The sequence below is a fragment of the Aedes albopictus genome, chromosome 2, assembly GCF_035046485.1.
Source record: "Aedes albopictus strain Foshan chromosome 2, AalbF5, whole genome shotgun sequence".
NCBI lineage: Eukaryota > Metazoa > Arthropoda > Insecta > Diptera > Culicidae > Aedes > Aedes albopictus.
In genome coordinates, this window is record NC_085137.1 from 347363845 (window position 1) to 347389722 (window position 25878).

The 25878-nt window shown below is 40.5% G+C and overlaps 1 protein-coding gene across 1 annotated transcript in view; it reads right to left on the reverse strand.

Moving 5' to 3' along the window:
* The window catches only part of LOC134287221 (cell adhesion molecule Dscam2-like), a 452041-nt gene that overhangs the window by 420371 nt on the left and 5792 nt on the right, over nt 1–25878 (reverse strand). Inside the window, exon 2 of the mRNA XM_062848896.1 lies at nt 22168–22928. Coding sequence (XP_062704880.1) covers nt 22168–22237 — 70 coding nt within the window. The 5' untranslated portion in view covers nt 22238–22928. The remainder of the gene's footprint in view (nt 1–22167; nt 22929–25878) is intronic.

Genomic DNA, 25878 nt, shown 5'->3' on the forward strand with positions numbered 1-25878 from the left:
GTCACATTACTAATACGGTGCAACATCTTACAGGTCCTTAGAGCATAGTTCTGTAGAGACGTAGTTTTCAAGGATATTCTAGGACCTCCAAGAACTTCCGAAAGTTCAGGCCTGAAAATCTACGAGCGTAATCAATTATTTTTGATATATTATTGATGCGGTGTAATATCCTACAGATCCATGGAGCATAGTTCTGTGGAAAAGAAACTTCCCAAATATGCTCTAGGTCATCCAAGAATTTCCACGAATAAAGAATTCAAGATCTACAACCGTAATGAATGGATTTTTGTTAAATTACTGATACGGTGTAACATCCTACAGGTCCATGGAGCATAGTTCTGAAGAGAAGTTTTTTCCAATGATATCTTAGGGCATCTAAGAACTTCCGCGAGTAGTACAAGCGTAATCGATGGATTGTAGTCATATTACTAATACGGTGCAACATTCTACAGGTCCTTAGAGCATAGTTCTGTAGAGACGTAGTTTTCAAAGATATTCTAGGACCTCCAAGAACTTCCGAGAATACAGGCCTGAAAATCTACGAGCATAATCAATTATTTTTGCTATATTAGGCTGACACAAATTTCGATTTTCTCTTATGTCACCGCCCCCTCGGAAAATTTTGATCGACATTCAACATTTTGAGGGGGGACACCAATAAAATATTCAAGAAATTTTAAAATTTTAAGGTGAAATTAGAGTTGCACAGAAAGTTTCTTAACAAATCCGATGAGTTTATAGATTTTGCCGAATTGTTTGGGTATTTCTTCGTCAAATACATTCATTATTTATTGTCCTCCCCCTTAGCGAGCCAACGAAAATTGTGACAAAAGAAGAAAATGAGATTTGTTCCGGCCTTATTGATCGGTGTTTCATCTTACAGACCCATGGAGGATAATTCTGTAGAAAAAAAACTCCCCAAATATGCTCTAGGTCATCCGAGAATTTCCGCGAATAAAGAATTCAAGATCTACAACCGTAATAAATGGATTTTTGTTAAATTACTGATACGGTGTAACATCCTACAGGTTCATGGAGTACAGTTCTGAAGAGAAGTTATTTTCAAGGATATTCTAGGTAAACCAAGAACTTTCGCGAGTAGTGGCCTTAAGATCTACAAGCGTAATCGATGGATTGTAGTTACATTACTGATACGGTGCAACATCCTACAGGTCTTTAGAGCATAGTTCTGTAGAGACGTACTTTTCCAAGATATTCTAGGACCTCCAAGAACTTCCGCGAGTATAGGCCTGAAGATCTACTAGCGTATTCAATCAATTGTTGTTACATTTCTAGCGTATTCAATCAATTGTTGTTACATAGGTAATTTCTTTGGAAATTTCCTTTACTGTTAAAGTTTTTCTTCAGACAGTCTTTTAGGAATCCCTTTAAAAATATGTTCATGAACTCCTCCTGAAATTCTTTCAGAACATCCTCCATGGATTTTGGTAAGACATTTCTCTTGAAATGTTTCTAAATATTTTTTTAATAAATCCTTGTAGGAGTTCAATCATGGGTTTCCGAGGGAGAGTTTTCAGCATTTTCTTTAGCAACTCTTTCTAGAACCATTTCAGAAAAATCCCTAAGATAGTTTCACATAATCTTGAAGGGCTTCGTTCAAGAATATTTTCTGGGATTTCTTCAAGAATTAGAAATACAGTTTATTCAGAAATTCCTCCAAGGGTTTTTTAGAAATTCTTCCATGAACTCCATTTAAATCTTACTAAGGAATTCCTTTTGAAATATTACTTGAGACTCCTTCGGTAGTTTAAGCGTTTCCCATAATTTTCAGTAAAAGATTACCTTTTCCATGGATTTTTTGTTATTTTCATTTTCAGAATTTTCGAAGAATTCTCAGCGGTTTGAGATATTCCTCCACAGATTTTTACAGAATTATTTTATGAAATAACGTAAATCATGTTGGAGTTACTCTTCGAGGGTTACCTGAAGAAAATATTTAAATAAATTTCTGATGAGATTAAATTTTATTGAAACTATTTTAGAAACAATCGTTTATAGCTCCTGGAGAAGTCCTTGGGGAATACCTGGAGGAACTCCTGAGATTCGACACAAAAGTTCAGTCAATTGGACGAAGTGGCTTAATTTCCCCAATAGAGGGGTAGGAAAAAAAGTCCTGAGTTGGATTTAGAGGATTTTTAAGTAGAATTTTATGAGAAATTTTTGGGAAAAATCAAGGAAAAAGTACTGAAGAAGTTTCTAAAAATTCTTGAAGGCATTTCTAAAGGACACCTCTGATAAGTTTCTGAAAGAATCCTTGAAAAAAATCTTCGGAAATCCATAAAGAAATTACAGACAAAAATACTAGAAGAATTATTAAATAAATCTCCTAATGATTTTTTGAAGGGTGATTTGGAACAAACCCTGAAAGAACTCATGGACATACTTCTAAATAGAGGAGCTTGTGATGTATTCGTAAGGGAATCACCAAAGAATTTTCTAAAATTGTTATTTTTTTTTTCAAGGAGTCTCTGAAATTTGGAGAATGCTGTGCAATAGTTCCGAAAAGAATTTCTGAAGATATTCTTGGAGAAACGTTAAGAAATAAATCTTGAAGTGAATTCTAAAGAATCCCTGAAGAAAGGTTTCTAAAAATCTCTAGAGAAGTTTACGATCCCACTTGTGGAGGAATATCTAAGGATCTTCTAGGAAGCCCCTTAGAAGAACCCTATTTAGAATTTTTTGGAGAAACTCCTGATAGAATCCCTGGAGTAATTCCTGAAAAGCACCCTAACAGAACACCTACAAACATTTCGAATTTTACCATGACTATACTGGTCTAAAATGAGTTTTAGAAAAGAATATCCTTAGACGAGACGTGCGACGTTGTGAATTTCTATCTAGAGGAATCCTTTATAAATTTCCTGGTAAACGTCCTCAAGGGTACTCTCTGAAATTTATAGCATAGTTCTTATGAGGATAGTTTTTATTGAAACCTCTGATTGACATACGTTTAAACCGTTTACACAAAATAGATGAAAATTGTAATTTAGATACAAGAAAGAAATTGTTCTGTATTGACGTTTTTTTAATGACTAGAATTTGCTCTTCACTAAAAAAAATAATTAAAAATTTTGGTCACGCCGATTACGCCGCCGCTGCCGTATAGGACAAACGGCGTGCGCCGCCGCTGCCTCGAATTACTATACACGCCGCCGCCGGTGAAAATTGCTTCGGCGCACACGTCTACTACAGGTTCTTGGCGCAAGATTCCGTTAACGTGTTCTAGGTCATCCAGAACTTCCGCAAGTAAAGGCCTGAATCTACTAGCGTAATTAATCAATTGCTATTACATTACTTATATGATGTTATACAGATTTATGGATCACGGTTCTATAGAGAAGTTATTTCCAAAGATTTTCTAGTTAATCCAAGATCTTTCGCGAGTTAAGGCCTTAAGTTCAATAAGCATTATCAATGGACTTCTGTTGCATTACTGATGCGGTGCAACATCCTACAGGTCCATGGAAGACAGTTCTGTAGAGTCTTGATTTCCAAGAATGCTTTATGTCTTCCAAGTACTCTTGCGGCTCATGGAAGTTCTTGGAGTACCTAGAAGATGTTTGGCAATTATTTCTCAACAGAACTATGCTCCCTGGACCTTTAGGACGCTATACTGTATCAGTAATGTGACAACAAACCATTGATAACGCTTGTAGATCTTCAGGTCTAAACTCGTGGAAGTTCTTGGGAACTTGTATTGATTGCGCTTATAAATCTTAGGTCTTTACTCATGGAAGTTCTTGGAGGACCTAGAACATCTGTGGAAATTATTTCTATACAGAAAAATGGTTCATGGACCTGTAGCATGTTACAACGTATAAGAAATGTAACAACAATCCATTGATTACGCTTGTAGATCTTAAGGCCTTTACTCGCGGAAGTTCTTGGAGCTCCTAGATCATATTTGGAATTTTTTTCTCTACAGAACTATGCTCCCTGGACCTGTAGGACGCTACACTGTAACAGTAATGTGGCAACACACCATTGATAACGTTTGTAGATCCTTAGGCCTTTACTCGCGGAAGTTCTTGGAGGTCCTAGATTATCATTGGAAATTATTTCTCTACAGAACTAGGCTCCCTGGACCTTTAGGACGCTACAATGTATTAGTATTGTGACAACAAACCATTAATAACGCTTGTAGATATTCAGGTCTTTACTCATGGAAGTTCTTGGAGGACCTAGAACATCTGTGGAAATTATTTCTATACAGAAAAATGGTTCATGGACTTGTAGCATGTTACAACGTATTAGAAATGTAACAACAATCCATTGATTACGCTTGTAGATCTTAAGGCCTTCACTCGCGGAAGCTCTTGGAGGTCCTAGATCATCTGTGGGAATTATTGCTCTACAGAACTATGCTCCCTGGACCTGTAGGACGCTACACTATATCAGTAATGTGGCAACAAACCATTGATAACGCTTGTAGATCTTAAGGCCTTTACTCGCGGAAGTTCTTGGAGGTCCTAGATCATCTGTGGAAATTATTTCTCTACACAATTATGCTCCCTGGACCTGTAGGACGCTACACTGTATCAGTAATGTGACAACAAACCATTGACAACGTTTGTAGATCTTCAGGACTTTACTCGTGGAAGTTCTTGGAGGACCTAGAACATCTATGACAATTAGTTACTTACATAAAAATTGTTCATGGACCTGTAGCATGTAACAACGTATTAGAAATGTAACAACAATTCATTGAGTACGCTTGCAGATCTTAAGGCCTTAACTCGCGGAAGTTCAAGGAAGACATACTAGTCTTTAGAAATGAATACTCTTCAGTTCAACGCTCAATGGACCTCTGGGATGTTACAACGCATGTAGCAAGAAATTATTGGCTATGTTTGTGGATCTTCTGGCCTTTACTCGCGGAAGTTCTTGGAGATCAAAATTGGAGGTCATGTTTGAAAATGATTTATTTACAGAACAATGCTCCGTATACCTGTAGGATGTAGAACAGTATCAGCGATGTAACAACAATCAATCGATTACGCTCGTAGATATCAAAGCCTTTACTCGCGAAAGTTCCTGGGTGTCCAGGAACATCTTTCTCTACACCACCTAGCTCCGTGGACCTGTAGAGTGTTGACAGTCTCCTTGATCCTTCGTTTCGTCCGTCTAGACAGTCCTTATCACCCCAAAATATCCTCTACGATCTTTCTTGGAAACAGTATGCACTCTGCTCCCCATAGCCCATCCCTTGTCCCCTTCCCCACTAACCCCTCTAGATTCAACCCTTACTACTACCCCCTCCCCCTTTTCTTATTACTCTCTAAAACAAACCTCGGATATCTGAAGGTGAGGACATTTCAAATATTTTCAGATTTTCCTCAGTTTTTTTCACACGGATTCCCGAATAAGCACGGTATTTTTTTACACGGTTTCGCGAATTAACACGGTTTTTTTTTTACACGGATTCGCGAATTAACACGGTTTTTTTTTACACGGATTCGCGAATTAACACGGTTTTTTTTTACACGGTTTTTTTTTACACGGGACGTATCCCCCGTGTAAAAAATGACCTTAGTGTATACGTAGATTTAGCAATGGATAAAGTATTTTATTTGTGATTAGAATTTACTCAAAATAGAAATTTCAATGTTGTAGTCGATTTGGGGCGAAATGAACACTGGCAATTACGAATGGATGTACGCGCATTGCATACTCTTAGGCGTTTAAGAGTATTTGGAAAAAAATCAATTGGATTATTTTAGCCTAAAGTATATTTAATTAACTTAGATGTTATGTAAACTTGTCTAAGATGGAGTATTTTATCTGTGGTATAGATCTCCGTGAGCAAATTACTTAACTGATCGATGTAATAAAAGAGTTAGCATAAAATATACAGGGGTGTCCAATGTCCATTATGCCCCGATCGATAGGTGTCCATTTCGCCCCGTACCTTCACTGCCAGCCAGGGATGCCAGATGTTTTTTTGAAAAATCTGTATCGCATTTTTCAAAAATCTGTATCCTATACAAAATTTAGATGAAAAATCTGTATCCCATACAAAAAAAATTGGCCCCTTTAGCTCAAAATTCTGTAAATCTGTATGGATGCTCAAAAATCTGTAAAATACAGATAAAACTGTATATATGGCATCCCTGCTGCCAGCCCTAAAAAACACACGATTTACAATTCATTATTTCTTCACAATAAAGACATTCTACCTGCTGTAAACGATTGAAATACGTAGGAAACAAACTAAAATTGTAAGTCAACTGATAATATGTTTAGTTTTTTTCTGTTATATTTTTGTTTTTTAATTTTAAAGTGAAATTAGAGTCCTCCAGAAATTTTCTTACCAAATCCGATAAGTTAAGCGGATTTGCTAAATTGTTTGGGTATTTTTTCATCAAATACATTAAATATTTATCAACTCCACTCCCCCATTGAGATTTGTTCCGTTCTAGAGTATTCTCAGAATTCAGGAACACTTCGGTTTATGGCTCTTGAGTACATATTCGACGAGAAAGGCACTATCACCACTAGGTGGATTAATCTGGGTTTTTTTTTTATAAATTTATAAAAAAAATGTCAACAAGCCCAATCAATTTTCATAAGGTATTCCGTAAGACCCTCGGGGCTTCTGCTGAGCCACTACCAACATCAGGAAGTGGTCCTAATGAATGATCATCCAAACCAGTGTATCGGCCAGGTCGGTCACGTTGGAAAATTCGGGGTACAATCACCCCATTTGCCCAAGCCATCTGTGTCGGTCAGGAACCAATCACCACGTCGAAGGATCCGGTGAGCAACCAACCCATTCGCCCAAGATACCTGTGTCGGTCAGAAACCGATAACTGCTCCCGATGTCGAGTACGCAAGCTCTCCCATCCATCTCCGTTCAGTGTTCAGTGTTGGTACAACTACGTTTTCAAGTCTCGCACCCTTGGAGAGTTTATCACCCCACCCAGTTAAAATGGTGTCCACCCTACAATATCTTCATAACAACAAAGCCACAAGAATTAATCCCAATTGATCTTTTCGGCTTATTTATTATGATAGAAAGAGTATGTTTCAGAAAATATATTTCGTTGCTACTTCAGAAAATTCAGTCACGATTCGTTTACCAGGTCATACTGAGTTTACTCGTCTGCGCACTAAATTGTGTACCCTCCTAAGTAGGCAGAAGCCTATGTTTGATCCTTTTTATTACACCAAAACCCCGACCAAGACCTTTTCCGGGCTCTGAAACTTACAAGCTTACCTCATCCGCAATTCGCTTATAAAATTTGCCACCTATCGTATCAGCAAAACACAAGCCAACAACGAACCGAACATTCGATTCACGTGATCGGTATTGTTTGGAATGTGTGGCAAGCTCATACTGTTCCCACCGTAGCGTAGGTTGGTACCGAGTGAAAGCAGACAGAAGCTAAGAAAATGGGGGAAAAGTCGAATAAAAGGCGAAAGGATTTATCGTCTTCCAGGAAGGCGTGATTTTCGCCACGGCGCTTGCTGCCGCCAACGGCCTTTTGCCACCCACCCGCGCGTCACCATTTTAGGGGGAAAGTGGTTTAAAATGCTGTGTTAGGAAATGTTTGAACTTTGACTTCTTGACTCCGTCTCTGAAGCAATTTTGTGACAACGCTAACCATGTGCGACTGTGGAATCGAGTAATACGCCTACTGGCGACGGAGATTGTCGAGTGACTCCGTAGCTTGAAGGAATAGGAGCACCCGTCTAGCGAATTGGGAGTCGTGAGTTCAAGTCTCACCGGAGGACCCGTGGATTTCTTTTCATAATTCAAATCTCAATTTGTTCATCGAGCACATGTTTCTGTTGTGCACATGGATGTCAAAGCATTTTCAACAGTGAGTTTTCTTGACAATATGAGACAATTCTTGAAAAAGTGAAATATTGGTTGAAGGAATGGGATGCATTTTACTCCACTGCCCCGTACACCGCCAACAAGCCCGTAAAGTGGAAAACAACGTCGGGGAGTTGGGGAGTTGGGGCAGGTTTTGGCGGGACTTTGGATCCGGTTGGTGCTAGGCGTTGTGGCGTGGGCAAAAGCGGGACTAAGCTTGAAGCGTGCCTCGTTCGAGAGATCTCGTCGCGTGCTGGATTACAAGTCTGATTATATTAATTTGGAGTGGCGGAGGGAAATAAAATTTATTGAAATTTGTTGGAGCGTGAAAATATCGGTTTAAGAGATGTCCTTTTTACGAGCGAATGGCGTTTTTTTTAACTCGGCTCTGTTCGTAGACCGGCTGTCCCGTCACGTCACATTGATGTTCCATCGTTGCTGTTGCGTTGTCATGGGCCCAATGAGATAAATCAACGAGCTGTGATTAAATCAAAGGGATTTGTAATCGATTTTCTGTGTTTCGAGCGGTAGGAGGGTGTCCGATGTGGAAAGCAAGGCACACCAAATTTGTGCTTTTCATTGTAATGAGGGTTTTCGCGGAATTTTCGGCTGCCATCGAGCGAAGGCGTGGCAAACAAATTAGCGCCTCGTTTGAGTTCATTAAGATTTCAGAACTGTGGGTGTGAAAGTGTGGCGATGGGTTTCACTTTGGTGCACCAAGATGGGGAAGAAGTTCGTGGAACGGAAAGGCTTGGGAGTGTGAATAAATATTTATGATGGGGAAATGTGGCCATGAAGCAATTAGGAGCAGGGTGTAATAAATTTTACTTGCTTGGCTTATTGGTAATTTGTGAATGAGAAATGATTGTGAAGCATAAAAAATCCTTCGTTTGTCAATACAGTCTGACAGTAGAAGTGAAGGAACCTTATGTCCTCCTGTCTTTCTAGGCAGAGAAAGGCTTGATAATTAACTTCTATAAGATGTAGTGATTGCGGTCAGACACAGAGGCAGGTCTAGTGGTGTTGATGTGGTGCTATAGGAATTATACTGGGATTTTTTATAGAGCTCCACAGAAAAACAATTGAAAGATCTTTCGGCGGATCTTTTAGAAGCTTTTTTAAGAGAGATATCTATCGAGAGGTTCCTCGGTTAACATCCCAGAGGGGGGCAGGTCACAACGTCCAGGGCCATAATAACCCAACCCTGATGAGAAATTACATTAATGTTTATTTAACCTAACCAAAACATAGAACCTAGTCGTTTGTAAAGAGAGAGGGGGGGGGGGATTCGTTGGAGCTCGTTGCGGCCGATCTGCATGATAAAAATCCGTCGGCCGAAACATACACATAGGAGTGAATCTTCCTACCTTTACGCCGCTGCTGAATCGGTGCCTGGCCCGGCACCCGCCGAATGCAGACGTCTTGGCTAACTCCTAACGATCTGAAGAGACACATGGCCAGCCGAGGGCGGCCGGCATGGTTGGCTTGGGCGTTCGATGACATTGTAGGGCCAGCGGAATGCTGCCGGCTTGGATTGTTCGTAGCGTTCGGTGACGGCGTAGGGCCAGCGGAATGCCGCAAACTTGGTCAATTTGTAGCGTAGCGATTGGAGACGGCGTAGGGCCCGCTGAATGCGGCCGGCTTGATACATTCGCCCTCCAAGGGGGGGGGGGGGGGGTGGAGGTTTTCTTCTTGCTTGAGTAAGTACCCGCCAACGAGAAAGGAACATATCGGTCAGGGTCCTGGCAAGCGTGGGCGAACCCGACAGTCCTTACCAGGCCTTTACCTCAGTAACGGTCGTTCGCTATTCTTCGTTGCGTGTGGCCCCATGAAGTAGCTTGGGGCTCGTGGACCACTGGTACTGGAGTCACGGTCGAGCAGATGGAGTCCTGTGTGTGTCGGATGCCCGCCAACGGGAATGGAACACATCGGTCAGGGTCCTGGCAAGCGTGGGCGAACCCGACAGCCATTACCAGGCCCTTTCCTCAATAACGATCGTCCTCTATTCACCGCCGCTTGTGGTCCAACGAAGAGACGTCAGGGGCTCGTGGGCCACCGGCACAAGTGTCTTTGGGAACGATGCGGCCGTAGGCCTTTGGTGTGCAGTGTTGTTGGTTACCGGACACACTCCGGATATCGTGGCTTCACTTTCCGTATTCCCGGTTCCGACTCTCACACGAATTTCGGCACTATGTTTCACACGCCACCCGAGAGTGATCTCGAAACACATCTATGCCGTTTCACTGATCGTACTCGACTCCCCTCATCTCACCTATTCGGTATTTTCCCCTCTATTCCTTCGATCGTGTTTTTCTGTGTGTTGGTGACGGAAATTGTGGTGTCGCGTGGTAATTTGTTCTCACAGTAGCACAAAATTGGCCAGGCTTGTTCCCACGTAGCAGAGACTAACGCTTCGATATTTTATGGCTTGAGAAGGGGGGGGGGGGGTCTACTTATAATATGCGTTGATTATGGTTTACTATTTTAACAATAATTAATAATTTCAAATTACTACTAGTACTGTCTAATCATTGTGACGATTGATGACAATTAACCGGTAACAAACTCCAAGAAGTAACCCCTATGGAACTCCTAGAGTAATTTGCGGTGGAAATCCTTGGAGACGGCCTAGTGGAAGTCCAATAGAGGTATTTCTGGTGGAGCTCCTTGAGAAATTTTCAGTGGAATTGCCAGACAAATTCCAGGTGGAACTTTTTGATAATATCCTTGTGGAACTCCTAGAGAGACTACGTATTTGTGTTTTCATGAGAGTCCGCGGGGTAGTGCGGACGAGTGGAAGTTTTAGCTGTCACAATTTTCTCGTCCAAACATTGTTTTTGTATAAAATTGTCGGTTGAACACTAAATCCACTAAAGGTGTACCGCGTCATCGTGGGTCTGCGATCCGGGAACAGTGCCAGGGCACAATGATTATTCCGTCTGATCGTGAGAAACTACGCAAAAAAAAAGTTTTGCTCCCCTGTTTCTGTTACTTGGCAGTCTATTCTTTTCCTATTCCTATAATAAAGTTCGTAGAGCCTATTGGCTTCTTTAGCGGTGTTGAGATAATTCCATATTCTGAATCTGCATGCAAAACTGAGCCAAAATCCAATTTTTCATAAATTTTGGTGCCCGGGAACATATTTAGAAATCAATTTGAAGTTTGTTTTTATTCGTTTATTTGGAAGGCTCGGGCGCCTTTTTGAAGTTTGTATAGGAGCGATTTTGTACTGGGCGGAGCTGTCAAGCAGTTGCCCAGCTGTCGAAAGGTGATTTCTAAAAATCTCTTTGAAATTGATTTAGGTACCAAAATAAAGTTCAAAAAATCTGAGAAAAATCATAGTGACTCAGAAAAAGGTGCTCTTTCTTATACATAATCTCAAAAAATAAATACATTTTTCAAAATTTAAAAACCCAATTTCACCCGGGTTCAGATGCCGGAAGAATCTGGATAGATTTTTGGATTTTTCATGATGTTTTTTATAACTTGTGGCCTTTGTGTGATCAAGCAGTGAAGCAGAGAAAAGTGTTGGGAAATTGGGAGAAGAAGGTGAAGGCCGCAAGCGTTTTTTAGATTTCCAGAATATGCTTTTAAACAGAAATGCCAAATATATGTGACCGACGGTGTATAATAAACATATGATCACGCACGGTTTCTTAATTGAAGAGATGGCGGCATCAGTACCGTTGCGGTACCTCCTTCGAGAAGAAGCTGCAGAAACCCCTCCTGTTCTGCTTGTTGCTCCTGCTCTTGCAGAGAACATAAGATGGTCACTGCTTGAAGTATCTTCCAAATATTCCTTATGAAGAAGTGCTTTCTCATATACTGCTGTGGATTTGCGATATTCAGATGATTTGGTGAGCGTTTCACCAGATGGGTTTAAATATTTCTTTCGATACATGGACTCATCTTGGAACTTCTCCTTTCCTTTATTAGAAATCAGAATTTTGTTTCGTTTCAGAGAGTGAGTAAAGGCGCTTGAGCCTTGGCATTAGGGACAGGACACAGAGTAGTTACCTATGTTCCATCCCAGGAGACTAAGGACCATGGGGTGACATTAACCTTCTTAGCATTGCCACCCCCAATGATTTTCATGTTTTTTGCTACCTAAAAGGCTGAACGGTTGGTACGAGATGTCCCCACTCAATAGCTTTCTTTTAATAGCTAACAGTACCGTAATCCAGGGTCAAATTGATCACTTTTAAACAACTTTTGCGGATAACATCAGTGCCAATTCAAATATTGCCAAAAGAATTTCTGTAAAACCAGTACCCTGTAGATCTCCATGGAACCATGTGACAGAATTGTCGAGACTCTTATAAGATCACTGGTCGGGGGGCGCAATAGGAATCCGCTTAATAGGAGACTAAGAGCTTATGGGATTTCGGCATTTTGGGGGTGTGGCCTATTATCTCGGGTGTGTTACGAGTTAACGCAATACTTTCTTCGGCAAAGTTTTAGTGCTTGATAAGATCTACCATTTAGAACTTTGGTTCATATGATTAGTTGGCAATTTGGCCGCTAGAGGGACCATCAACAATTTGATGCTAAATTGCACTACAGGAACCATATCAGGTTGTCAAGCAAACGTTACGATATGCGACGGCTCAAGACCCTGATAATTTGGAAGGATAGTGTCTTCGGGAAAGTTGTTGGGTACGCCAATAACTTACTGACGATGAGTTGCGAAGTTCGAAATTCCTCCACTGGGCGGCGCTAGTGAGCAAGTGAATTTTCAAAACCTCATATCTCAGAATCCCGATAACTTAGGAAGATAGTGTCTTCGGCAAAGTTGATCAGTAAGACATAAACTTACATAAAAATAAACACTTGTATCGCAATTCTGCCACTAGGCGGCGCTAGTGAACATGCAAATTTTATAAATCTCATAGCTCAGAATCCTGATAACTTAGAAAGTTGGTGTCTTCGGCAAAGTTGATCAGTATGACATAAACTTACATAAAAATAAACACCTGTTTCAAAATTCTGCCACTAGGAAGCGCTGGTGAACTTGCAAATTTTAGAAATCTCATAGCTCAGAATTCTGATAACTTAGGAAGTTGGTGTTTTCGGCAAAGTTGATCAGTATGACATAAACTTACATAAAAATATACATTTGTTTCGCAATTCGGGATTCTGAGATATGAGGTTTTGAAAATTCACTTGCTCACTAGCACCGCCCAGTGGAGGAATTTCGAACTTCGCAACTCATCGTCAGTAAGTTATTGGCGTACCCAACAACTTTCCCGAAGACACTATCCTTCCAAATTGTCAGGGTCTTGAGCTGTCGCATATCGTAACGTTTGCTTGACAACCTGATATGGTTCCTGTAGTGCAATTTAGCATCAAATTGTTGATGGTCCCTCTAGCGGCCAAATTGCCAACTAATCATATGAACCAAAGTTCTAAATGGTAGATCTTATCAAGCCCTAAGACTTTGCCGAAGAAAGTATTGCGTTAACTCGTAACACACCCGAGATAATAGGCCACACCCCCAAAATGCCGAAATCCCATAAGCTCTTAGTCTCCTATAACGCTCACCCCTGTCTAGTAGGAGTTCGTTTAATAGGAGTCCGTTTAATAGAAATTCGTTTAGTAAGAGACTCGACTGTATAATTAAGCATAGGTTGGGAAGGAAAACTTCCTTCTCCGCTTAATTTTGCTCTTCTAAAACTGAATAACGCGATTAAAATCTTACAACTAGTAAATTTAATACTTTAAATGCAAAATTAAATTTTGAAGTTTCCCCTTAAACGCCTGAAGGTAGGCAATTTAATTTGAAATAAGTGATTTCTATCACAATAAATGACTAGTGCATCATAAAATGAGCGTTTTTATAACTATTTAGCTACAAAACTTCCTAACCAAGGTTCCACAAAAATGTTAAAACAGGGAATTTACGGGAAGTCCTATAAGCAATCGATTGTTTAGTAGCAATGATTTCAGCTAAATGAGAAATACATTGCAAATTCCTTTAAAAAATAAGGCAAAACTAACTTTTTTCTAAAAAATTAAAAGTCTACACTCATCTCTAGACAGCTACGAACCAGATGACGTAAAAAGTTTAAGATCATTACGATGCTTAAGAGTTCCTAGTATGGAACTACAATGTAGTATCTCAATGATCAATTTGACCCCGGTTTACGGTACTAGTTTTAGCACTGTTGCATACACAGTCAATTCTATTTTATGCTTGTTTAGTTCAAACTTGGAGCTTTAGCGATTTGATGCATTCACGCTACCTTTGGACACTTATAATAGGACCTTAGGGTCATAAACGTAGGTAGAGCGGTTAAAAATCACGAGCGGTAAGTCGAACACACACACCAAACCGAGTTGGGCTGGTTACGTGACATGAATGCCGGAAGAACGACAGGCGATGATAATAATAGTTGACGGCAAGGACCAGGGTGAGGCCGCACCACCTCAAGAGAACCCACGGCGTGTGTATGGGAAAGGTTTATAACAAAAAAATGGGCATCGTCAAATTTTTCGCTATTCAAAAACAGAGGCTTTCAGCTTTCATTTGCACGGTCCCTCAAAAAAATCCACCGAGGGATCTCGAACAACTTTTTCAGAATACTGTTTTTCCCCATACAAAATGAACGGGTCCAAATTAATCCCTATTTCTACTTAACAAACATACCCAATTTTTGTATGAAAAAGTTCCCCCGATGTAATATTTCGATGTTAGGCTTGAATGAAAGCTAGTAGCGTCAACTTTCACGTAACGTAAAAATTAGCGATGCTTATTTTTTTGTAATAAATTTCTTCTACCAGACACACCGTGTAACCTAAGAGCACTCAACTTTCAGGGGAGCTGGAAGCGTATGGCAGACTAGTTATGGCAGATTATGCACAAATACGGTTTCCCGGATAAACTGATACGATTGATCAAGGCGACGACGAATCGAGTTATGTGCGTACCTAGTTCGAATATCAGGGACCAGTGATGGAAAACAGTGAGGAATGCAGCTGAGTAGACACAAACGCAAAGCTATCCTACTCGTGAACAACAGAAGCCAGAATATATTCGCACTTCCTTCACTCGCGAGCTAACGAAGCTGGTCGCACTCGTGATTGGTTCGCGAAGCAGCTCTGAACATTTTTCAATTTATGGAAAAATGAATTCACACGGCCGGCAGATTTACTTTTCATGAACAATAAAGCACAAAACACTACTATCTAATGGATAATTGGGTTGTTTAGTGAATTAAATATTGCCATTTTGTTTAGCCTAATCGAAAGAGCTCATTTTTCTGAGTATAAGATGATTTTATTGCGTTCCAATTCCTTTGTTTTGATGGTTAAATAAACAAAACAGTTTTAATTTCTGTGGATAGAATGACAGTTCAATCGATAAAGTGACAGTTCGCCCCGAACAAAAAAATTTCCCCATACAAACTTTAAATGCATTTTAAAAATAGTTCCCGGGCACCAAAAATGATGAAATTTTGGATTTCGACTAATTTTTGGACGGAGATTCTGATTATGCAATAATCTGGATACCCCTAAACAACCCAATTACTTGTTTTGCTATTAAAATCGCACTAAAATGCAATTCCCGCATCTCCACTTGTTCTTCGCGAATAAAAATTCATGAGTGTTTTTGTTTTTGTTTTTGCTTCATACTTGTGAAGCAAGCGGGTGCAAATAAACTCACACACGGCTTACTCTCGGCACCGTGAGTAAACCGTTTGTTGGTTTAACACTCGCGAGTTGATTAACGATGAGAGTGTTTCCATCTCTGTCAGGGACACTCTCGAGTCACTTCGAATCTCTCAGAGGGTTACGGCAAGATGATGGTCTTTTGTGCTTACTGTTCAACATTACTTTAGAGTGTGTAATAAGGAGAGTGGAGATAAACACGACTGAAACGATTTTAAGTCCGTTCAGCTGCTTGGTTTCGCTGATGATATTGATATTATAGCTCGGAAATTTTAGACGATTAATGTGTCAAAGACAAAGGACATGATGGCAAAGGGCTCCAGGGAGGAATCACCGCGCACGCCACCCCACCTCTATTGACGGTGATGAAATCAAGGCGGTTGAAGAATTCGTGTTCTTTGGCTCCCTGGGTGACCGCCAACAACGACGCCAACAGATAAATTCAGAGACGCATTGTGGGGAAATTGAGCATACTTTGGACTCCGCAGAACTAAACGATCGAATGAAGTTCGCCGTCACACGAAGTTAACTATCTACAAAACGCTGATTCGAAACGATCGGTCTCGTCCTCTATGGGCACGAAACATGGACCCTACGTGCAGAGGACCAACGCGCTCTTGGAGTTTTCGAACGGAAGATGCTGCGTACCATCTACGGCGGAGTGCAGATGAATGACGGAACGTGGAGAAGGCAAATGTACAACGAACTGCATCAGCTGCTGAGAGAACCAACCATCGTCTACACCGCGAAAATCGAGAGGCTACGGTGGGCGGGACACGTCATCAGGATGTCGAATAGCAACCCGATAAAAATGGTTCTCGAGAGTCATCCGACCGGTACAAAAAGACGTGGTGCGCAGCAAACTAGGTGGGTCGATCAAGTGGAGGACGACTTGTGGACCCTTCGCAGAGTGCGGAACTGGAGACACACAGCTATGAATCGAGTATAAGAGCCGATGCACATGGGCGGCGCGTGCACGCAGCGTGAATCAACGCGCGTCGCCGCAGCGTTCCTGTGGGGCATGCGTTGACATTGCGTGACGCACACGGTGCGGCGCGGTTGCGGTGCGGCAGCGTTGCGTTCTCGTGTGCATTCTCCCATTTGATTGTGTGTAACTCAGGACGCACTTGCGTGCACGCTGCGTGGACGCGCCGCCCGTGTGCATCGGCTCTAATGGAGACGGCTACTACATACAGTGTCGGACAAAACAATAAGACCACCGGCCCAATTTCATACAAAATGGCCAAGTTTGACGATATGGTACTCGGTTTCTAGTAAACCAATTTGGCTGAAATTTTGACAGCCGACTTGGAATTACTGGAATTTTGATTTGTGTCAAATTGATTGAGTTCTGATCACTACTTCCAAAGTTACAGATATGCGGTGCGACAAAATTCTAAGACCAGAATTTCATGATGGTTATTTGTTGTCAAATCAATAAAAATGTCCCCAAATTTGAACGGCATCCTTTATTTTTAGTACTTGTTTATCAATAATCAAGTATCAGATACTCTCATATATCCTTTGATCATGGCGATCTGAAAATGGTCCTATTATATTGTCGTTTCGTATATCTGTAACTTTTAATGTAGTGAGCAGAACTGAATCAATTAAATAAAGACTGCCCCAGAAAGTATGGACGCGCCTAGTCTTCAGTTGTCTGGGCCTAATTAATGGTTCTTGTTTCGGGCTTCGTTTTGGCTGTTTCTGCTTACTACAGGATCGACCATTCAAACGTTCTTTGCCACGATGAGTATTGGAATTCGAAATGATAACTTTCTTGGTCATACCCCGCTTTGTGTAAGTTAGAAGGTTTTTTCTTGTGCTCAAACACCTTCATTATTTGTTTATCCAAACGAGGGTTAGCAGGACCTTTATTTTTTACCCAATTTCTGCCTATGCTTAAACGGGTTATGCCACCGTGGTTGCTGATTACTGCTTGCACGATTTTCTCACTTACTCCCACCATATTTTGTTCATTTCCTAAGTGACCTTTCAAACTCTGTACATTGTTTGTGCACATTTTTTCGATGATGTTCAGCTGAAAGTTCATGTATTTTGAAACAAACTGTTGGAATCGCAAAAACCGCTGTACAAATGTTGAGAAAATAGGTTGACCAACAAGATGTAGCTTTCAAAAAGAACTAGTCATCAATAGTTTTGAAATGCCAATATTTTCTTACTGCGTCCATACTTTCTGGACCGGTCTTTACAAATCGAAATTCACGTATCTCCATAGCGAGTGCCAAAATTTCAGCCAAATCGATTCACTAGAAGCTGAGCATCACATCGTCAAGCTTGGCAATTTTGTATGAAAATGGCTGGTGGTCTTATTGTTTTGTCCGACACTGCAGAGGTCACTCACGCGTTAGTCTGACCGGTAAGGTAAGGAAGCGAATGGCCCAGAACCGAGTCTAACCCATTAACGCCCGAATTACGCCACAATGACAGTAGATGTCTGATTTTTTCTGGAGTACCTCAACCCCATAAAAGAAGGTTATTGCAGTCATTTAAACGGAAATCTACGGTGAAATTTTCGTTTTAATACACAGTGGGGCATATGCACGTGAAACGTTGAAAAAATATTTATTTTTTATTTTGTTTTTGCGCAGCTACCTTATTTCTATGAGCTATGTAAATCTATTTTTTTAGATGACTGATCATAGTAAATATTCTCCAATAAACAAAGCTACAGTTGGAAATGTTCCAGAAATGGATTACATTAGCCAGTGAATCAAAATTCAACCATCGCGCAACAATAATGACAATGTCGCAACCTGTATTTGTTGCGACAAAACAACCCATGCGACATAAGTTTGTCCCAACTTGGAAATAATGGGATTAACATCGTACACCACGAGTTTAGAGATTTTTAAGCCTTGCATTGCGATTTTCGAACGGTAACTTCGAGTCGGTAAACACTGCAACTCTTGTAAAGCTCTATCATCAAACAGTTTCGACTTTGGGTTAGTAATAATTGATTATTCACGAGTTGAAAAGTACGCAACAAATTCAGCTTCCGTTTTGTCTGCAACAAAAAATTTCGAGATCATGTCATTATCTGTCACCAGTAGGGATAAAGACTAATCGTCGCCCCTTCTTTGTTGCTTGTTTTGTGCCTCTTTTGTCTGACAATTCTCTTCACTGACATTAGCAATAACTAAAATAATCTGCCAGTAGCTTATAAATAGATAGTTCTCAACAGTTTTTAGGCATTTCAAATTGCATCATTCTTATAATTTCTATATATAATGGGTTGATATTCGGCATTCTAGTAGTATATCCTGCCCACCGTATCCTTCTGCCTTTGAGAGCACGTGGCTCACCCTCTCCCGCCACACACCGTTATCTAGTACAGAGCGAAAGATTAACTTAGCACTCGTTATTCGAAAATTCCAAATATTTTAGTGTTCTTTGAGCTTGGTTTATGTTTCATTTTTACAAAGGACCACCATATGAGCGTTCTGCTCATCTCATGCTCCCGCGCATAGCCATGGAAATTTATGGACGAAAACGGCTTTCCTGGGAAGCTGACTAAACTGATGGAGGGTGTGCAAAACTGCGTAAGGGTTTCGGGTGAACTATCCAGTTCATTCGAATCTCGCCGGGGACTGCGACAAGGTGATGGACTCTCATGCCTACTCTTCAACATCTCTCTGGAAGGTGTGATGCGACGAGCCTGGTTCAACAGCCGGGGAACGATTTTCACAAAATCCGTTCAATTTGTGTGCTTTACGGACGACATGGACATTATTGCCAGAACATTTGGAACGGTGGCAGAGCTGTAACGCGAAGCAGCAAAGGTCGGATTGGTGGTGAATGCCTCAAAAACAAAGTACATGCTGGTAGGCGGAACCGAACACGACCGGATCTGTCTGGGTAGTAATGTTACGATAGACGGGGATATCTTCGAGGTAGTGGAGGAATTCGTCTACCTCGGATCCTTACTGACGACTGACAATATTTGTTCAGAATTTTTAGAGCTCACTTGCGCCACCTAGTGGACAAACCTACAACCAACTAGTTCACTATTAAATGGCTCTTGATGTCCTGATCGACCTTGTCGAAGTCAAAATTCTTCTATGTAGTCTGATTCTCGATATACAGAAGTTCAGAATGTTTAGAGCTCACTAGTGCCACCTAATGGATAAACCCAGAACCAACAAGTTCACAATCCGTTAGCCCTTGATGTACTGATCAACTTTGCCGACGACGAAATTCTTCTATGTAGCCTGATTTTCGAGATACAGAAGTTCAGAATTTGTGGGGCTCACTAGCGCCATCTAGCGGATAAACCTAAAATGAACTAGTTAACTGTTTGTTAGCCCTTGATGCCCTGATAAACTTTGCTGAAGACTAAATTTTTCTATGAAGCCTGATTTTCGAGATTCAGCAGCTAAGAATTTTTAAAACTCACTAGCGCTACCTGGCGGAAAAACCTTTAATTAACTAGTTCACTATCGGGTAGATTATGATGCCCTGATCGACCTTGCTGAAGACGAAATTTTTCTATGTAGTCTGATTTTCGAGATCCAGAAGTTCAGAATTTTTTAGGCTCACTAGCACCCACAGGACCCACTTGCGTCACCTAACGGATAAACAGAGAACCAACTAGTTCATTATCTAATAGCTCTTGATGTCCTGATCAACTTTGCCGAAGTCAAAAATTGTCTATGTAGTCTGATTTTTGAGAAACAGAGGTCAAGAATTTCTATGACTCGCTAGCGACACCTAGTGGATAAACCTAGAACCAACTAGTTCACTATCGGATAGCTCATGATGTCCTGATCGACATTGCCAAGGACGATATTTTTCAATGTAGTCTGATTCTCGAGATACAGATGTCTGGATTTTTTAGGGCTCACTAACGCCACCGAGCAGATAAACCTTGAACCAACTAGTGTGCTACCGAGTAGCTGTTAATGTCCTGATCAACTTTTCCGAAGGCGAAATTCTTCTATGTAGTCTGATTCTCGAGATACAGAAGTTTAGAATTTTTAGAGCCCACTTGCGCCACCTAGCGGACAAACCTACAATCAACTAGTTCACTATAGGATAGCTGTTGGTGTCCTGATCGGGATTGCCGTAGACAGAATACTTCGATGTAGTCGGATTCTCGAGATACAGAGGTTTAAATTTTTTTGGACTCACTAGCGCCACCTAACGGTTAAGCCTAGAACCAGCTAGTTCACTATCGGATAGCTATTGATGTCCTGATCAACCTTGCCGAAGACAAAATTTTTCTATGTAGTCGGATTCTCGAGATACAGAGGTTTAAATTGTTTAGGACTCACTAGCGCCACCTAACGGACAAACCTAGAACGAACTAGTTCACTATCGGATAGCTATTGATGTCCTGATCAACCTTGCCGAAGACAAAATTCTTCTATGTCATCGGATTCTCGAGATACAGAGGTTTAATTTTTTAGGACTCACTAGCGCCACCTAGCGGGCAAACCTACAATCAACTAGTTTACTATCGGATAGCTGTTGATGTCCTGATTAACTTTGCCGAAGACGTAATTCTTCTATGTAGTCGGATTCTCGAGATACAGAGGTTTAAATTTTTTAGGACTCACTAGCGCCACCTAGCGGTTAAACCTAGAACCAACTAGTTCACTATCGGATAGCTCTTGATGTCCTGATCAACTTTGCTGAATATATTTTTTCTCTATGTAGTCTGATTCTTAAGATACGAAGGTGACAGTATTGGCAATGGCTGTTGACGAAACACCTGTCCAAGCACAATGTTTCGTGATCACTAGTGCCACCTACTGGAGCGAATACGTACTAAATTACGTACTATCGAAGAGTCCTTGATCTTTTCAACAACTTTGCTGAAGACACCTGTCTTCCAAAATGCTTCATTTCTCCGCAGTTATCGCAAAAGTTACTGATCTATAAATAGATCACTGGGCGTTCGAGGCATCTGATCTATAAATAGATCACTGGGCGGAAATGGGCTAATGGAGAAGGATGCTTCGTTTGGCGTAGATTCGATGAAGCAAATTGTAGCCCGCTAAGTTGAAAATTAGATAAGAAGAAAATAAAGTGGATTGTGAACTTTTCTTCGCAATTTTGGTGCAGATATTTCGTTACATAGAAGAACTACAGTATTTTAGAAAATAATGCGCTGGATTTGATATTTCGATATTTTTCCAAAATTACTGAAAAACACATCTGCCGATACCAACGACATATACGCTGTTTTTGAGCTTTTTATTTAGCTACAATGAGTAATCACACAGAATCAATCATGTTTAATTTCTATAGAACAATAATCCTTATATTGGGGTCTCCAGATAGCCTAGTGGTTAAGGCTATGGATTGCCAATCCGGAGACGGCGGGTTCGATTCCCGTTCCTGTCGGGAAAATTTTCTCGACTCCCTGGGCATAGAGTATCATTGTAGTTGCCACACAATGTACAAATTCATGCAATGGCAGGCAAAGAAAGCCCTTCAATTAATAACTGTGGAAATGCTCAAAGAACACTAAGTTGAAGCAAGGCAGGCCAAGTCCCAGTGCGGACGTAGAGCCATAAAGAAGAAGAAGAAGAACAATATTATACAGTGACTTCAAACCTAGCAGTAGAATGAATTTCTTTATTATTTATCAGACGAAGGCATTCTCTAATCAACAAGGAAACATTTGGACTTACCGAAATTCATCCAAAGCGCCAGCAGCAAGGCCATGGTAACCATCGGGTCGTTTATCCTGATGCACCTCATTCTGACAACTCCTTATCCTCTCAAAGGTTCGATTCTCGAAACACTGCACTTGTAACTGGGTACGCAAAATCTTCGCCAAACGGTCTTCTGCTCCCGAAAAATTAATCACTGAAAATTTTTATCTCGTCACCGATCGATTGCACCGACCACACGCAGTCCGGCTATCCACTGCTGCTCCGAGCACGGGGACACAATATTTTTCACTTCCGATATCCACCGATATGGCCGCTCGAATGTGCTGCACTGCACCACTACGCACAAATCTCAGTTTTATCCCTTATGCTGTCGTTTTTTTTTTCACCTTCCATACCCGTCTCCACCATAAATACGCTCGTATGTGATCGAAATCCAATCAATAATTTATGTGTTGTTGCACGGTATGAATTTTCCCTTTTCGCAGCTGCCGAACCAATTTGTCACACTGGCTGCCGGGACCACACTGGACTGGTCTGGCGTTGGGTCCCTGGGAGGGCAAATTTGCAAAATACGACACACATCGACTGGGCAGCTAATTTCTCTCACTCTCGCACTGTTTGATAACTGCTCACTCCCACTTACTCACCTCCCCGATTGTGTATTGATCCGTCTTTCAGATATTATTTTCTTTCTGCACTATTGATAGTTCGAGTTGGTCACTATTAATCTGAATTTGGAAATTTGGCACCGATGTTCTGTTTTAGTTTCCGAGATCCTAGAAGTATAAACAAAATAAGATCCAGCTGCTAGGTAGTTAAAACAGCATCACTTTTCCCCAAACCAACTTTCACTGCCATGTGATTCATTCTGCCTTTCAGGTGAAGCACTTTCCTGTTCCGCATGCACACGATGTGGTCAATATGCAATAATGGATATTATGCATGTAGCATTCCAATTATGTACGCAGTCACCGCATAATTATCGACCTGCTCTGTATTTACTTATGGATAACCAGATATCGCTAAGAGTTTTCATTATATAAAAAATATTGAAAAGCATGATCTTTAGTAATTCAACGGAGAGATCCAATCCAACTTATGCCGAGTCAGCTTCAATAGCCATGATGCTCGGAATTTCATACAAAGCAAGTAAATATTGTATAAGACACCTACACTAAATATACGAATACCACTGGCCCAATGAAGAGTTTTCCGTTCGACGAAAAGTTATATCCGACAGCAGTAGGCATCGATCCCACACTTCGTGGCTTACAATATTGCTACACGGTTGGCGTCGTCAACCGCACGGCCTCGAAGCACACACACATAGTAGGAGAAATTGTGTATTTTCGGAAGGTTTGTTCTTTTCGTCATGGGTTTTTGAGTAACCAGGTCGTAAGGTGAGACCTAATATCCTACCAGTATGAATGCCCGTGGATTACTCCACAAAGTTCCTCGGCAATAACTCTACAGGTTCATTGAAAAATCTATCTAAGATTTATACCTAGGTTTTATGCAGAGATTCACAGAGCTTTTTGCTGGAATTCATTCAGATATTTCATTAGTTATTTGTCCGAAATTTTTCAATAATTTTAGAAAATCTTGCAAAGATTGCTTCCGAAATTCATTCATGAATTTCTTAAGAAATCCTTTAGTGATTTTTTTCAGAAATTATTCAAGAGATTCCTCCAGAAATTCATTGATATTTTCACACACTGCTCCATGGATTCCTGTTGAAATCCTTCAGAAATATCCAAAGCGATTCAAAACATTTTCCAGAGAATTTAATAAAAATTCTGCCAGAAATGTCCTTGAAAATTCCACATTGGATTTCGTGGCCGTGCGGTTAGCGGCGGCAGTCGTCTAGGCGTATCGTAAGCCACGGAGTGTGGGTTCGATTCCCGCTCCAGTCGGTTGAAACTTTTCGTCAAACGAAAAATTTATCACTGGGCCACTGGGTGTTCTGTGTCTTGTCCGTTGTCTAGTGTAAGTAATGTGTTCAGTCTGTGCACCCTCTGACTGAAGACGGTGTGAATTGTCTTTTTTATAAATCTACCATAGATATCTTCAGAAATTGCTCTTGAGTTCATTTAGAATTACCTCTTGAGAATTCTCCAAAAAGTTCTCCAAGATCTGCTCTAGGAAACCTTTCATGGGTTTCCTCAGAAATTCCTCCATCATTTTTTTTTTTTCAAAATTCCGTACAAACATTCTTTCACGAAATCATCCTCGAATTTCTACAGAAATGCTTTCAACGATTCCTTCAGAAAATCAAAATTCCTCCAGTAATTTCTCCACGGATTTCTATAATTAATCTTTCACAGACTTCTTTAGAAACTTTTGCAAGGTTATCTTCAGAAATTCTTCCAGGGGTTCCTTTAGAAATTTCCTTGGAGATTTCTCCACAAATTTTTCAATGAGATACCTTCATAAACTTGTCCAAGGATTCCATCAAGAAATCATTCATGGATTGCTTTCAAAACTGCTCCATGGATGTTTTCAGAGGGCTTTCTTCAAAAATTCCGTTGAGAATTTCTCCAGAAATTTATCCAGGAATTCTTTTATGACAATCTATATGAGTTTCTCCTGAAAATTCACCAGGGATTACTTCAGAATTTCTTCTAGGGATTCGTTTACGAAACCTTTACAGCGATTCGTCCACAATTTTTTACAGGGATTACGACGCGTAGTGCGTCATCAGCATCATTGAACTCTCGCTCGAAATTTCAAAGTGATAAAACTCAGTTACCAAAGCGCAAATTCGGATGAAAATGTATCATCCCATATGCTCACTCGTGGTGAGTGTGATGATACTTTTTCTACTGCGTGACTGCAGAATTGTCCGTTTTTTATCACTTCAAAAACGCGAGGCAAACAATCATTGAAAATTAAAAAGTCAATGATTCCTATGAAAATTCTGTGATGCACCAAGTCACCTTAAGAAATTCCGTCAAAGATACTTTCGTAATTTTTTTTCCAATGGTTCCTTAAAAGAATCTTCCAAAGATTCATTCAGAAGCTCGTTCAGGAAATCCATCAGAGATTTGTTCAGAAACTGCTTTAAGAAATCCATTAAACATTCCCGCCATAATGTGTCCAGGAACTTCTACAGGGATTCATCCAGAAAATCCGGCAGTGATTCTTCCAGGAGTTCATACAGAGATACCTTCAGGACTTCCTCCAGATATTTCTCCATAAATTCCTCTGGCATTTCCTTAAAAGACATCTCTTAGAATTTCTCTTCTAAGAAGAATTTATTCAGAAATATTTCCTAAGAATTTGTACTGGAATTTATTAAGGTATATTTCGAGTTTTTTCAAAGGATATTTATTGAAGCTTCAGCAATTTCTTTGTAAAATCAAGAGTTCAAAATTCCTCTGAAAATTTCCCCATGTATTTCCTGAGAATTTTTCTTAACGATTACTTTATAAACTTTTCTAAGAATTTTGCTTCAGGCTTTTCCTGGGAATTTTTCCAGGTATTTCTCTAGAATATCTCTTCAAAACTCCTTTCTGGTTGTAGTGGTCTTTACTGGAGATTTCTTCAAAAATTTCTGATGGATGTTTTCTGATAGTCCGCCAGTGGTTCATTTAAAAATATTTTCAGAGACTTCAGAGTTTTAGGGATTTTTTCAGGAATTTCTTCAACAGTTCCCTATTAACAAAAGTAGCTGCATAACAACTTATAGAGCAAACGATTTTGGAAGAAAGCTATCTTGACCTCTTA